The following is a 17280-nucleotide window of genomic DNA, read 5'->3' on the forward strand; positions in this document are numbered from 1 at the left end:
CCATTCACAAGTGCTGGGAGGAAGTGATCTCCATGTGCTACAATGCTTAAATTGAGGATTGTCCTTCACAACCTCTTCATATTAGCAAATATCTGAAGTTTTACTGGGACTCCTGATAGGCCAGAGCCTGTTTGGCTCTAGCAGCCTTGAGTGCCGTGCAAAGACACCTTGAGTGCCGTGCATGGCACTAGTGCCATAGGTTGCCTACCCCTGCGTTAGTGTATACATCGTGACCCTGAAGTCTCACTGCTCAATTCTGTGCCATTTAGGAGACTAGTTGTTTATGCAGCCCTAGTCACAGCTCCCCCTTATTTAGATTCACACAGCTAACATGTAATTTCAATCAGGTTTAGCAGCACAGCGTGTTTACTTTAGATGGCTGTATTTATTGCTTTGTTAACAGACCTTTAACAGGAGGATCCTACAGGCTATTAATGGAGTAAGAGATAAGAAATTCTAAATTAAACGCACTTTGCAATAAAGGACGTTTAAAAGTTAGATATCGCTTTACAGGAAGTATGTAGGGAAGGTGTAAGTTCACAGGCAGGGTGTCTTAGCCTGCATAAACATAGTAATTTAACTCCTAAATAACAGAGAATTGAGCAGCGAGACTGCAATCGCATGAGCTACACACCAAAACTTCTTTGCTAAGCTAAAGATGGTTTAAGAGCTTATCTAAAATATTTATTTATGGAGGACATGGTGGTTTATATAGCTAATAACATATATTTAAAAATGATGCTAAAGTTATTAAGGATAATAACACATATTAGAAGTTATACCAAGAAGAGAAAAGTGGTCCCATTCTCACCCGTACCTCCATTTAACATTTAGCTTATTTTGTTGCAGTTGACAACAGATAATGGGTTCTATAAACTAATAACACGAACAATAAATATTATAACTCTGCTAAGAAGTTCTCAATCTTGGTAGCGAGTCTCTGACTTGCAAGTGGATTATTTTTAAAATCTTCATTGACATCCAAAACTAAAACCGGAATGTTTTTAACATGTTCAAAGTGGACATCCGTTGTCTTCTTTATCAACCAATTTTCATGTTGTTCATGCAACTTTTGAAGGTAATCTAGCTGTACGGTCTTCTCTTCCTTTCTGGCCCTTTTTTGAAGTCTTTCAAAACATGTCTCAGGAGTTGCCTGTAGATAAACTATTCCATTCAAATGAACTTTTTCAGCAAATTCCCGTGTTAGGAAGGAGTGCCATTCCTGATACATGGTCCATTCCATTGGATTTAAATGGCCTAACTCAAATAAACATTTTGCAAATACATATCGATCGCTGTAAATGGATCGCTCAAATACCTGGACTGGCTCTCTCAAACTCAACAGCTGTCTTGAAAGTGGCTCTATCTGAGTTTTAAACCGAGTCATGCAAGAAACGGTCTGAAATGTATAAGACCACCTGCTAGGATCATCATACATCAGCTGTAAGAGGTTGTCCATACCTCCATGTGGAGCAGAGTCCTGGACATGTTGCCACTTCCGCAAAGGTTCTGTGACCAACTCCCATTCTTGGAAAAAGCTGGACAACAGTTTCATAAATGTGGATTTCCCCACGGCAATATTCCCTTCCACAGATAACCGTTTGACAGCCATTCCTTCACTAGAAATGGGATCTGTAGAATCAGGTTTGATTGTGTTTTTTGCCATGCAGACTATGTTTCTCTTTTCTAGTCTATGAAGAAATGTACAAAAGAGATTTAGTTTTGCCTTCTGGGAAAAGTAACAACGTACCGGTACTTGTGAAGATTCCAAAAGTCTCCCGATTCTAAAAAACATCTGTGGACACAAAGCTGTATGAATAAATGCATTGAACTGCAATATATAATTCACAAATGATAAAAAAAAACAAAAACAAAAAAAACCCATAAACTTTGACCACTGAAAGATAAAACGAACCCATTACTTTTACATAGATATTAACATATCACCATATGTGTATATCAAGGGGATGGCACACTAAAGTACCGTATATACTCGAGTATAAGCCGAGTTTTTCAGCATATTTTTTGTGCTGAAAAACCCCAACTCGGCTTATACTCGAGTCAGTGTCTGTATTATGGCAATTTACATTGCCATAATACAGACTGGGGGCTGTGTGCGGTTACTTACCTCTCCTGCAGCTCCCTTCTCCTCCGCGCCGGTCCTTTCAGCACCTCTGTCAGCTCCCAGTGTAAGTCTCGCGAGAGCCGCGGGGTCATCGTGCGGCTCTCGCGAGACTTACAGTGTGAGCTGGCAGAGGGAGCTGACCGGACCGGAGGAGAAGGGAGCTGACAGGAGCTGCAGGAGAGGTAAGTGCTCCCTGCCAGCCCCCCTCTTCCCCCCACTGAACCTCCAGGGAGTGAGAGCCCCCCTCCCTGCCATGTATCAAGCAGGGAGGGGGGACGAAAAAATAAATAATAATAATAAAATAAAATAATATTTTAAAAATAATAATAAAAAAATATTAAAATAATTAAAAATAATAATAATAAAAATGCCCACCCCCCACCAAGGCTCTGCAACGCAACACACACACACACACTGCATCACACACACTCACACTGCATTCATACACACACTGCACTTGTACACACACACACTGCATTCATACACACAGTGCACTCATACACACTGTAAATAAATATTCAATTAATATAATTTTTTTAGGATCTAATTTTATTTAGAAATTTACCAGTAGCTGCTGCATTTCCCACCCTAGTCTTATACTCGAGTCAATAAGTTTTCCCAGTTTTTTTGGGTAAAATTAGGGGCCTCGGCTTATATTCGGGTCGGCTTATACTCGAGTATATACAGTAGACCTTTTTAATGTAACTATTGTAATAACAGGAAATATCATACTTTACAATATTTACGTTTCCTGGATATAAGCCATAGCAGCACTACAGATGAGTATAACTTCTACCCTCATCTGTAGTGCTGCCATGAACGTATCCAGGAAAACAGAAAAATGATACCATATTTACTGACATTTTTGTTTTGTGGATATAGACCATGGCAGCAGTACAGATGAGTGGGAAGAGTTATACCCATCTGTAGTACTGCCATGGGCATATCCAGGAAATATATTCTATAGCTATACCTTGTGTGCCAGTTGACATCTGAAAATGTGATCAAATTTAAAGTATATGTCACACAGACTGTGACTGAATTAAAGCACTTTTATATTTTTGTAGGTATATTCTAAAACACCATAAGCACTTTTCAAAATTTTTCAATTGTAAAAAAAATCACTGTCGCTGTTAGAAGGCCTACTAGGAGGCTTTAAAGTGGAAATGTCACTTTGAGGGGTCTTAGCATAGTTTGCAATTATGTTAACTTATCACTTAAAGGGACACTATAGTCACCTGAACAACTTTAGCTTAATGAAGCAGTTTTGGTGTATAGAACATGCCCCTGCAGCCTCACTGCTCAATCCTCTGCCATTTAGGAGTTAAATCCCTTTGTTTATAAACCCTAGTCACACCTCCCTGCATGTGACTTGCACAGCCTTCCATAAACACTTCCTGTAAAGAGAGCCCTATTAAGGCTTTCCTTATTGCAAGTTCTGTTTAATTAAAGGACCACTCTAGTGCCAGGAAAACACTCGTTTTCCTGGCACTAGAGTGCCCTGAGGGTACCCCCACCCTCAGGGACCCACTCCTGCCGGGCTCTGGGGGGAGGAAGGGGTTAAACTTACCTCTTTCTCCAGCGCCGGCCGGGGAGCTTTCCTCCTCCTCTCCTTCCTTGCGACGTCATCGGCTGAATGCGCATGTGCGGCAGGAGCCGCGCTCGCATTCAGCTGGTCACATAGGAAAGCATTTACAATGCATTCCTATGGACGCTTGCGTGCTCTCACTGTCATTTTCACAGTGAGAAGCACGCAAGCGCCTCTAGCGGCTGTCAATGAGACAGCCACTAGAGGTTTTGGAGGCTGGATTAACCCTCAGTATAAACTGCTATGTTTATTAAAAAAAGGGTTAATCCTAGAGGGACCTGGCACCCAGACCACTTCATTAAGCTGAAGTGGTCTGGGTGCCTAGAGTGGTCCTTTAAGATTTTCTTATCCCCTGCTATGTTAATAGCTTGCTAGGCCCTGGAAAAGCCTCCTGTATGTGGTTAACGTTCAATTTAGAGATTGAGATACCATTTTTTAAGGTAAATTACATCTGTTTGAAAGTGAAACCAGTTTTTTTTTTCATGCAGGCTCTGTCAATCATAGCCAGGGGAGGTGTGGCTAGGGCTGCATAAACAGAAACAAAGTGATTTAACTCCTAAATGACAGTGAATTGAGCAGTGAAATTGCAGGGGAATGCAGAATGCACCTCACGGAGACGTATGACGTAACACGTTGACGTCAGGAGGCGGGGTCGGAATGCCTGACCGAGGGGAGCTTCGGAAGCGTCTGAAGCAGTAGCTGCCACGGCGGAAGCAGCCTTCTCCCTACTCCATACTCCCTGCTCTCTGCCCTCCAGCATACCCACCATCTACTCCACGTCCACCCTATTCCGCAATACAAGCAGACTCCTTACCTTTTTTCCCCTCCGGGTGTCTCGGACCGCTCGGAAGGCCGGCCAGATATTGAAAAGCGGGAGATTTTTGGCGCGAAGCCAAAGCAGTGAAGAGGGGCTGGACGAGGTCTGGGTTCAGAGTTTGACTCCGGGGGCGAAGGTAGGAACAACAGCAAAGAAAATTTATATAATTTATGTACTAAAGAAAAATTGAACGTGGGGCCGGAGAACAGAAGGAAGAGGAGGGAGACCAGAGGGGGAGAGGAGAGAGACGGGAGGAAGGTGGAGGAAGGAGACAGAAGGGGAAAAGGGCAAGAAAGGGAGATACTAGGATTGTGAAGACCCTGCGAGTGCAGAGGAGATTAATGGAGGGATGTGTGGGCATTCAGAGACTCCCTAGACTCCCCAGAAAACAATAAACGGCGGAAAACGCCAAATAATTGAAAACGTTAAAGGGGCAGATAGGGTACAATTCAGATAACGCCCGGAGAAAGCCCAGACACAGCGTATGGGTGGACGGATTTGTTAAAGGGGCAGAAGACAACATAATCCAAAGAACTTTAATGGGGTTGACAAGGATACAGTCCAAAGAAAGCAATATATGAACTGAGGCCCTAAGATCATGATTTAGAGAAAGCCTTGAGGAATCCCAGAGAACAATATATGCATGGTTTACTCTATACAATAAGGATTGATTCTGTTCCAAAGGAAGATTTACAGTTACAGAAACAGAAATCAAGGAAACAGAAATCAAGGAATCAGAAGGAGAAAATTAAGAAGAAAGCAAAGGTTTTTTTTTTTTTTTTTTTTTTTTCAGCATGGCTTCTAAAAAAGCTCAGGAAGAGCGGAGGAAAAAAGATAAAAGAGACTTACCACCTGACAAAAGACTATCAGGGTACTTTTCCCCATCTCAACATAAGACAAAAATTACACAAGAAAATACAGATGAAAATGCAGAAATGAATTTTAGTCTAATTAAAGAGACACAAACGTCTACCACTATGACGGAAGATATTCTCACCAAAAACTTGGAAAAATTCTCCAGAACATTAGCTGATGATATGGCCGCAAATACGAAAGAACTAAAACAAGAATTTAAAACGATACAAGCTAAATTAGTAACTATGGAGGATAACTTTACTAAGTTAGACAACAAATATAAACTCTGTCAAGAAGAGATTATTATGATGAAAAATAAAATAGGAACATTGGAAGCTAAAGTTAGCGACATGGAAGACAGATCCAGAAGATCAAATATTAGAATCTGACACATCCCAGAAGAAATCTCCAATGAGAATTTGGACAACTTCCTGATGGAATTTTTTCAAAATTTAATTCCAGGCGTAATTTCACACGATTATTTAATGGATCGCCGACATCGACTACCTAGACCCCATAATGCTCCGGAGACATTTATAAGAGATGTATTGGTTAAATTTCATTCATACCAAACAAAAGAAAAAGTTATGATGGCGATGAGGAATAATCCTATATTAGAAGACAAATTCAAGAATTTATCGATATTCCAAGACTTATCATACTCAACAAGAATGTGGAGGAAAAGCTTCCAAGAATTGCTGCCTATTTTAAGACAGAAGAACATAGGCTACAGATGGGGATTTCCCTCTCTATTAAGAGTGTCTTGGAATGGAAAAATGGTTAATTTTGCCTCAAAAGAAGCACTGAAGGTCTGGATGGAACAACTAAATATACTTGAAATACCCATAACTAACCCATGAAGAGGTTTGGAAAGAAGCCCATAATAAAACAAGGACTTTTTCCCTTTTTTTTTTTTTCCCCCTTCATAGACTCCTGTACCATCTAAAGCCTATAGTATTACTTGATTGGTAATAGAAAGGCCAAGAGGAGGGTTGGGGGGAGGGGCGGGATTGGGGAATTATGTATGTAAATATTTTCGATGATATTAAGACACATAGAATAAGGAAGGATTTCTGAAACATTAGGTGTAGTAGTAGACACTGGAATAACTCACAATCGGAAAATGAAAGCACCGGGATTAATATATATATAAATATATATATATTTTTCTTTTTTTTTTTTGGTATTAAATATAAGACAAGGATGGATCCCTAAAATATTATGGGTAACAATAGGCACAAGTATAATTCACAATTTGAAAGAATAGGGATTAATATTTTTTTGGTATAGGACAAGGAAGGACTCTTAAAATATTATGTGTAACAGTAGATAAATCCATAACTTAAAATTTAAAAGAGAAAGAATAAAGATTAATATATATATGTTTTTTTGTTTTTTTTTTCCCTGATTTCTCTTCTATATAGACACTTGTTTGTATCACTCAATGCCTATAGCATCACTTGACTGGTAATAGTAAGCTAAGAGGAGGGTAGGAGGGGGGGAGAAGGGGATCCATCGTAATAAACTTATGACGGGGTTAATAAACACAGGATAAGGAAGGATCTTTGTAACATTTTTTGTATTAGTAGACACAAGTATAGCTCACAATTCGGACAAGAAAGATAAGGGATTAATATATATGGTTTTTTTTTTTTTTTTTTTTTTGTATTAAGAAATATAGGATAAGGAAGGATTTTCTAAAATATTATGTGTAACAATAGATACAAGCACAACTCACGATTTGAAAAAGAAAGAACAGGGATTAATACCTTTTGATGGTATAGGATAGTGAAGGATTCTTAAACTATTATGTGTAACAGTAGACACAAGCACAACTCATAATTTAAAAAGAAAGAATAGGGATTAATATATATATATATGTTTTTTTTTTTGTTTTTTTTTCTCTTCTCTCCGTCTCCCTCTCCCCTCCCTCTCTCTTCTCTCTAACGTCAAAATACATGGTTTTTCAGAGAATATAAGGGAGAGGGAGAAAAGAGGAAGTAGTTTCTCCCCTCAGGCCAGGGTTCCTCACCCCGGCCATGTGTCCATGTTGAGACACTAATACCGTTAGGAGGGTTTTTTCGTCTCTAACCCACTTTCGAGAGAATGGCTCCACCCACCAAGGTTCTTGGGCGGGTTGCGAGGCCAATCTGTTTTTTCTGGTTCATTACCAGAACAGAAGAGTATGACTGTATAATTATTGTTAGGGTAAATGTTGAGAAGTATGTAAGCATGCCGATGAGAGCACTGGGAGATTCTGGTAAAGAATATGGTTAAAATGATTTCAGTAAACACTCAGGGCTTAAACTTACGAGTGAAAAAAACTCTGGTATATGACCTTTTTAAGAATCAAAACGTAGAGGTAGGGTTCTTACAAGAGACACACTGGAGGCTGATAGACAAGGTAAAATGGGGAGGGACTAAATTTCCATATGTATTCCAAGCTTCCCTTAACGACAGGAAGAAAAGGGGGGTGGCCATAATAGTGGCAAGCTCCGTGAAATTCGAATTAATTTATCAATATGTTGACATCGAAGCTAGATTTTTGATTCTTGTCTGTAAGCTAAACGAAATTAAATATACGTTAGTCAATATATACCTGCCTAATGCCCTTCCAGTTACTACACTAAGAGATATATTAGAACAAGTTGAATCTATAAAAACTGGGGTGTGTATTATCGCAGGAGACTTTAATTGCGTTTTGGACCCAAGCTTGGATAAGAAGCTAGCTAAGGATTTAAAAGTGAATGATTCCGTAACAAAAATGGCCAAATCGTTAAATAGAGTAATGAATGAATTTGATTATTTTGATCTATGGAGATCTACTTTTCCAGAGAGACAAGATTATACTTTTTTTTCTAGAGTACACTATTCATATTCGCGGATCGATATGGTATGGGGTAATGCAATAGCCTTAGAAAATCTAGAGAAGATTGAAATTAGGGATAATACCTGGTCCGATCACAGCATTAATATCTGGACAATGAGAGACCAGTGGAATAAAACCAATAAAGCTACATGGAGATTAAAAGATCATTTACTTTATAACAAATTAAATCTAGACTTGCTTAGAACACAGATGGAATGCTTTTTTGAAACTAATAGGCCTAATGATACCTCACATGCTAACAACTGGTGCTCTTTTAAAGCTACAATGAGGGGTAATTTAATAAGTTTAGAAGCACATTTAAATAGAAACAAAAGTATGGATTTAATTCCTCTCTACAATAATTTGGCTGAACAAGTGAAAAAAAACAAGACGAATCCCTCTAGACTTAAATCAGAGGGGATCAAGGTGATTAAAGACCTGTTGCGGTCACCGGCCCGCCGAGCCTCACGGTCGTGCCCGACCGGCACGACCGCTCCGACTACACGAGCTTACCTGCTCGTCGGCGAGCCGGGAACCGCGCGTGTAGTTCTTCCGGGCATCACGCCCGAATCCAATATGGCGCCGACCACGTGGTCGCGTCTAAGGATAGCCCCGCCCCCGAGAATTATACTAACGTGTGCGTGACGTCACGACGTCAACGCACACGCACGTTCTGGGGTCAGAGGTCGCCCTCTGACCAATCATAGCTTAGAGAGGGGTATTTAAACCCCTAATTCACCCTAGTACTTTGCCATGTCGTGGTTTCAGTTTCCTGGTTTCCTGAGAGTGCTGATTCTGTGTTTCTGATTTCCTGGTATCCTGATCCTTGGCGTTTCCCTGGTTATTCTGATCTCTGGTTTCCCTGACTTGGCTTGTTTTATCGGTATTGAGTATTTTCTGGCTTCCTTGACCTCGGCTTTCCCTTTGACCATTCTCTGTCTCTAGCGTATTAGTCCGGCCATTCTAAGGTCCGGTTTACGCTCTATCCTATTATTTTCCTTTTCTTACTTATGTATATGTTTACATAAGTTCTGCGTGCTGGACCACATTACAAGTTGTGACAAGACCAAATCAACCAAATTAATATAGAAAAGAATGCAAAAATCCCGGCAAAGCTAAAGCTTAAAGAATATAGCACAGGGAATAGAGCTGATAAACTATTAACTAAGAAACTTAGAGACAAAAGGGTATCAAGTAAAATAACTAAGATAAATATGAACGATAAGATTCATATTACCCCTACGTCCATAGGGCAATGCTTTAATACATATTATAGTAACTTATATTCTCTCTCAACAAAAGAAAAAGACATAGACAAATACCTAGAGGACATGGATCTTCCAATAATATCAGATTCTCAAAGAACATCTCTTAACGTTCAGATTACGTCCCAAGAGGTTGAGGAGGCCATTAGAAAATTGATGAACAACAAAACCCCAGGTCCTGATGGATTTTCTAATATATTCTATAAGTCTTTTTGTGATCTTCTCAAACAACCTTTAGCATTTTTATTTAACAATATAGTAGAAACAGGGCAATTCCCCAAAGAAATGCTAAGAGCTAATATAACACCAATATTGAAGCAGAATAAAGATCCAACTCTGGTGGACAACTACAGACCTATTTCCCTCATAAATACTGACGTTAAGATCTTTGCCACAATATTAGCAAATAGGATGAAAACCATACTACCTGATATAATAGATCCAGACCAAATAGGCTTTGTACCAAATAGAGTCTCTTCTGATAACACAAGATGTATTATTGACATTATAGACCTGGCTAATAGAACAGGCAAAAATCTTGCTATAATAACGGTGGACGCTGAGAAAGCGTTTGATAGAGTGGAATGGGTTTTTATGAGTAAGACCTTGGAAAAATTTGGAATCCAAGGTTGGATACACCGAGCCATAATGTCCCTATATAGTGATCCTTCTGCGAGGACAGTGGGCTCTAATATCTGCGCGGACTGGTTAAATTTGTATAATGGAACGAGACAAGGCTGCCCACTATCCCCCATTCTTTATATAATCACTATGGAAATTTTGGCCAATAAAATAAGATCCAATAAACATATAAGTGGGATAACCATAAAACAAAGAGAATGGAAACTGAAACTCTATGCGGATGACCTAATTTTGACCTTGACCGATCCTATTAATTCTATCAGGACCTTTATGGAGATAGCAAAGGAGTATAGCGAAATTTCAAACTATAAATTAAACGAAGACAAAACTATTATATTAGATATTAATTTAAATATAGCCACCAGGAACCACCTACAAGATTTATACGACTTCAAATGGGCTAAAAATAATATCCCATATTTAGGGATACTTTTGACAAGAGATCTTACAGATTTAATGCAGATTAATTTCTTGAGTAATTTTAGAGACATGACAAAAGCCCTAAATAGATGGAAAAAAATAGAAATTTCTTGGTGGGGTAGAATGAACTTAATAAAGGCATATCTTTTCCCTAAATGGGCATATATGTTTCGAATGCTTCCCATAAAGATACCTAGACCATGGCTTGAACTGGTGCAGAATTCGGTCACCAATTTTATATGGAAAAATAAGAGACCCAGACTAAACAAGTTACTTTTGGCACAAAAAATCAAAGAAGGAGGCCTGGGCTTCCCAACCATTAATGATATATATCTGGCAAACGGGTTTTTTCATGTATATCGAACCCAGCTGGAATGTGTTAAGAATGAGGGTTGGTATAATTTAGAAAGAGAGATCTGCCAGGTCCAAGATCTAAGTTCTTTGTTATGGTATAGCTCTGTTGATCCCAAAGTTCGATCTATAAGAAAATTAAATACATGTATAGACTCAATATTAGAAATTTGGCATATTATAAAAAGGAAATGCAATTTGGAAATCAAAATTCCCATAACTCTTAAAACTGAATTAATTCCATATTATGTAACAGATCTGAATTTAAAGTGCTGGGTTATGAGTGGTATTGTCCAGACAGATCAGTTGTTTGTAAATGATAAAATTAAACCTTTCCCACAATTGAAGCAGGAATTCAAGCTCCCTAATAAAGAACTATTTACATACTTGAGATTAAAACATTTTTTAAATCAAAGAATTGAACATAATTTACAAGCTGGGGCTAAGATGATATGTCTATTTTTAAACAACAAAAGAGTTAATAGAGTCTCTGCTTTAGCAATGAAAGCTATTCTAAAACTTGATGCACCTCCTGTTATTACCTCAGTTCAAAAATGGGAGAAAGAACTAAAAATAAGAATTAAAAGGGAAGATTGGTGTACGATTATATCTAAAACAGCCAAAAATATTCATTGCTTAAATTTACTGGAAACACTATATAAAGTAATAAACAGATGGTATTTTGTCCCCACCAGATTAGCTAATATGTATAGCTCGACCTCACCCCTATGTTGGAGATGTAACCGACAAGTGGGCTCTTACTTACATATTTGGTGGGACTGTGAGAATGTAAGAAACTTTTGGCAGGAAACTTTTGTTATTATTGAAAAATTGATTTTTAAGCCTATACCCAAATGCCCAGAAAATGCTATTCTACACTTAAATATTGATTCTTCATCTCAGAAAGATTCTACTGTCTACATTCATTTTATGATAGCTGTAAAAATTATAATAGCTAGGAATTGGAAAAACTCACTTCCCTTCTCTGTAGATAAACTTCTATCTCAAGTAAAGTTCCAACTGGGGATGGAATCCCAACTAGATAAGTTTTATGGCAAAGACTTGAAAGCCAAAGATTATAGCACTTTTTGGAGAGAAAAACTACAAAATGATAGCGGTAATTAGGTTTGTCCCTGAGTGATACCCAGGTCACACTTGCTAAACATAGAGGCTGATAACCGGCAAAGGACCCTGGTGTGACTCTGAGACTATGTGATGAACCAGCAGATCTCCCCTGCTCTCTTTTCGGCATGTAAGGTGATGTAATGTATATGTGATGTAATGTATGTATATGTATGTATGTATGTATATGTATTTATTGTACTTTTTTGTGACTAAACCTCGAAGACTAAGTAGTATGTAACTAAGCATAATGAATGTTTTTATTTTTGTATGTAAAGAAAGAAACTAATTATAACGACAATAAAAATTATATAAAAAAAAAAAAAAAGAAATTGCAGGGGAATGATCTATACACTAAAACTGCTTTATTTAGCTAAAGTAATTTAGGTGACTATAGTGTTCCTTTAATGCCTATGTGTAAGCTTACATATCTGTATTTGTGAAGTTACACCTTCTAGAATCAGTCTCAAATCTTATAGTGCCCCTCCCTAGCAATTTACTGCACTTTAAGAACTGTAACCTCTTGTTCACACTTACAGGGTTATTCAATAAAATATGAATTGTGGGGAAGTAAAAAAAAAAAAAAAATGAAATTTTAGCTCAACATAGTAGAACTAAAATATAGCTGACTTGGAGAATATATTGAGCTCATGTACTGTGGCCAAAAACAAAAACTTTTACTTTGGGTTCTTGAAAATTCACATTTTAGTAAATAACCCTGCCAGACTATGAACTGTAAGGGGTAGAATCTTCTCATTTAAAACACTCAAGAGTGTGGTAACTTTCATTATAAAAAGTGTATAACTACAGCACTTCCTCTCCACTTCTCTAGGGGTAAGCTTACCAGCGTTATACAACTAAATCCATTAAATACGAATTGCATGCATGGCAACAATTACACTAACAAACGATTAGCTAATTCTAAAATATTCATTATACACCATGCCATGTACACCTAACTCTGGCAATTCAGTAATAAACATGATCACTGCTAGATGAGCTTGAGAATGTGTACCTTACAATGAAGGGTCAATCGGAAACTGCAGATATCAAAAATGAACGCAGAGAGCAAGCCACGATTTACAGCACTGGGGAGAGAGATACACTGTATCAAGTCCAGGCCTGTCTGCCCACACTGAAGCATGTCGGGAGTTGTAGTTTTGCTTGCATCTAAACAAACCCCAATTATGCCAAATGAAATTAATTTCGAGCAAAAACACGACAGAAGCTTTGAGAACACGTGTCTTCTCAGTGCACAGCTAAGGCGTTTTCCTTTTTTTTCGGCAAAAGACCGATGATTCTTAACACCGACAGCGAAACTGCAGACTACAATTCCCATCATGCTTAGCACATACCCGGAAGTGTGAAATTTGATAGAACCCCGTAGCCATTCGTTTCTGCCCGGTCACCGGGATCATTGGTTGAAAAAGTAATAGATATAAACTGCTGTACTATGATAGTAATTACTATAATAATAAAACACATGGAGTGTTGGTAGTTTGGAGACAGTTGCCATGGAGAGCTGTCACTGTGACTGTGAGCGTTCACTCGGGTTCATGTTTGTATTTACTTATCAAACACGTGTTGAGTTTCATGGAATAGTAATTGGCATCCTGTAGTGTATTAAAGCAGCCATGCAGTATTCATATTCTCTATAAGTAGAGGTATACCTTTAATTTATATTTGACACATTTTCTTTTTTTATTGATTGTAATCTAAGCACCATAACCACTACACAGTGAGGTGGGGAGTGGCGGCTAGCTGGACCTAAGTAAGTTGTTAAACCATTTAAAAGTTTTGATTACCACTCCTGGCACCATGACCACTACAGTGTGCTGCACTTGTTATTGTGTTTAGAGTGTTCCTTTAGTCAATACACTGTGCGAATCTGTTGGTTATAACATATACCTACATGATGATTGCTTTAGCCTCCCCCAAAAGGACAGACACAGTGGATATTTGACACAAAAGCAAGGAATCCATTGGAGGTGTGGTGTTATATTTGTGCATTTGTTGGCCAAATGACTAACATAATGTGTAAACATGTTATATGGGCAGTAAAAAGGGACACATTTTGGACCTTAAAATACTCCCAGATTTGACCTGACAATATCATTTTAGGGCTCCTTGTCTTGCCATCTCAGCTTTGTTCCCAGAAAGCACCACACGAGTGCATCATTAGTGCAAAGTGCACCAGAGCATTACAGAAACACTATAGTAACCCAAACCACTTCATCTAATGAAATGTTATGGGTGCAATTCCCCCAACCCCTCCTTTTTAACACTGCTGTTCTGTAGGGAGGGCACTATTTTAATTGCAGGACTTTGATACTGACAGCCACTAGAATCACTTCCTTCTGCCAAAATAATGGATTAAAACTCCAATCAGAGTTTCAATCAGATATGCACTATTCTCTCAATTCTTTCCTATCGGAAAGCATTAAATTGGCTGAGAGCATGAATCGCATTGATTGAGTCGGAGGTGCATGCTCGAGATCAGAGCTTTGCAAAGAGTACTGGAAAGGGGTACAGTTTTAGTGATAATCTGGTGGTCACAGGGTGCAGGTGAAGGTAGTAGTACTTACCTGAAGCCGTGTCAAGACTGTACTAGTGTACATCACTGAGTTCTAAAAGGTCTATGGAGGGTCTTGACAAACCGCAGGAGCCTCCAAAACTGCCAATTGTGACACCTCCTGGGATTGGAGAAATATTGATGGCGGAGCTAAACCTTTTTTCATTTCAGATTTACCATAAGACAAAGTAGTACCTTGCCCTTGGCTTTTTTAGTGAAATTTCAACAAAGTCAGGATCATTATTTCATAAAGATTGTATTTCTGGGGGCAGGACCAGGCCATCGAGCAGACTGGTCGCACTAAATGGGAGCTCTGAGTGAAAAAATGCTATTAATCTCAGAAACCGAGGAAAACCATGACGAAACTACGCTTGTTATAGCAAAAGAATATCGGTGGTACCCTAGGTCTCAACCTCTGGGTTTTAGCAATCTGCGGAGCAACCTGAACGCGGTGACGAATTGCAGTCTACTAGCAGATGCAGGCGTGGGAGACACGGCCGATCTCCCTGTAAGCTGTCCTGCTGGAAAAAGCTGAGGCGACCAGGACACCCGTTCCCCCCCCCCCCCTCCCTGAACGGTGGGGGTTATCCCGGCACAAACATACGACTCTACTTACCTGCAGAGAGGGGAATCGAGTATCTCACCCACTCCTGCTGATTAGACACGGCTATGAGACAAAAGCCAAAATGACGGATGAGTGGCCTAGTACAGAGGCACGAGGCCTGCTGGAAACGTTTGAAGAGCGTCTGGATGCCCACTTCCAAGACTTCTGGTCGAAAACTATGGAGCACGTAACTAGAACATGTTATTTCACCTACCCTTATTACCTCAAAATGTCAGTATGTTTATTCTGAAAATTACTCGTCTGCCTTATTTCACAGCTGACATGCTGGTTTCACTTGATAAATCTCCACTATAACATAAAATGTGCAAAGTTCTGATATGCCATACAACTGTCTCTAAATGTTGAAAGTTACGCTGGCAATAGCTGTTGTGGCATTGCTTGCCTCTTTGTATTTTTTGTGCACGACAAAATAAAGAATAAAAATAAATAAAGATTTTATTTCTATGGAATACTGAAAAGTGATAAAGCTGCTCTAAGCCCAGATGTGCTTTAGAAGCTCTCTGACCACGTGCACCCCTGAGTTTGACTATCTAGACATGCCTTTAACTGGTGAGGTCCAGACCCTCATTGCCTCCACTCAGACATTCGTTTCACATCCATACCGAGTCCCAAAGTTGGGAAGTATGATACTTAATAAGATCATCTTCAGAAAAGTTATATTTAATATATAAACCGTGCAAACTGAAATTCTTACCTGAAGATTGCTTCCTCTGCCAAATTGTATGCATGGCATGTGTAGATGACACTGACAGTACTTTTTTTATATAAGCATTCTTTGTATTAGGTAAGATAAGACTGTTGTATTGGCTGTCAGAATTCATGTTATTTCCCAAATATAAATACATGTTTCATATAACATGCAATATATAATGCTAAAGGTATTCACTAAAGTGAGAATTGTAGGGAAGTCAAAGTGGATTTCAAATGTAAGGGCAAAATAGCCAAATTGGAAATATTCTTCAATTCAGTTTTGCTACCAGTTCAAAAGATACTTTGGCAGGTCTCTCAACAGTCCTGAATTAGGTGGGAAAGTCCAATTTTCAGGGTTCTGACCCGCCTTCCCGATTTAGTTCCTAGGACCAGCCTGACAGGCCTATTTAGTTCTTCAACGGGTTGTGGGTTTGCCTATTTTGAGCATCACCAATGATGTGTGTCATGTCACTGGTGACACCATCTCTCAGGCCCGCCCACTCATACCTCCCAATGTTGAAATTCACTTTGCATTCCCAATTATTCTCATGTTAGTGAATTATTCTGATATAAATATATGCTAACTTTAGGATGCTTTCAAGGACTACCTATGGTTTTGCACTGAAGAGTTTAGCTTCTAAAATTCAACTACATAAAGTACTTACATTTTGAAAAAAAATACATTCCCCAACTTTATATAGTACATGAGCAGGTAGAGAGGTGTGCAGCCTATGACTGCTCCAGTGGCACCTCCTCCCTGCATGATCCTGTGCGGCTGCACTGCTCAAACATCCTTACAGCCAGCCCTGTTTTTTGCTCTAAAATTCGAAATGCAAGCAATTGTTAATTTGCTATAAAAAAAATAAAATAACATCAAATGTTGCTTTTATTCATTTTATACAATATTAAAGGAACACTGTTAGGAATGTAAACATATTAGCCCACTGTGAAGGTTTAACAGTTAGTTTTTACTTCCTTGCCGTGCTCTTCCACCTTTCTGGCTAAGATCATCAAGATTATCTCAGTCAATCCCATGCTTCCCCATAGGGCCAATCATGAGCAGCATTTGACTGAATAACCAAGTGTGACTCAGGTATTCATTGGAAGCGCCTCTAGTGGCTGTCAGAGAGACAGCCACCAGAGACATGTTCCTGGTCTGACTCCCTTTCTCAGCTCTCTCCTTGATCCTCTTCAATCTGGCTTATGTCCCCTCCACTCCACTGAGATTGCTCTGATTAAAGTAACTAACAATTTAAATGCGGCTAAATCCATAGGCCACTACTCTATACTAATTCTTCTTGACCTCTCTGCTGCCGTTGACACTGTTGGCCATGTTCTC

General features: G+C 39.0%; 1 protein-coding gene across 2 annotated transcripts; it reads right to left on the minus strand.

Annotated features, from left to right (window-relative positions):
- Positions 1-219: 219 nt before the first annotated feature.
- LOC134600793 (deoxyguanosine kinase, mitochondrial-like) lies at positions 220-13291 on the minus strand. Of its 2 annotated transcripts, none has more exons than XM_063445182.1 (2): positions 13070-13291; positions 220-1795 (listed from the first exon to the last, which is right to left on the minus strand). In XM_063445182.1, the coding sequence occupies exons 1-2, from the start codon at positions 13196-13198 to the stop codon at positions 899-901; spliced, it is 1026 nt and encodes a 341-aa protein (XP_063301252.1). In that variant the 5' UTR covers positions 13199-13291; the 3' UTR covers positions 220-898. The 2 variants fall into 2 exon arrangements, with proteins under 2 accessions (XP_063301252.1, XP_063301253.1); XM_063445183.1 differs by having other exon boundaries at positions 220-1691; positions 13070-13134.
- Positions 13292-17280: the final 3989 nt, after the last annotated feature.

This window comes from Pelobates fuscus, chromosome 3, assembly GCF_036172605.1.
Source record: "Pelobates fuscus isolate aPelFus1 chromosome 3, aPelFus1.pri, whole genome shotgun sequence".
In the NCBI taxonomy this organism is placed as follows: Eukaryota; Metazoa; Chordata; class Amphibia; order Anura; family Pelobatidae; genus Pelobates; species Pelobates fuscus.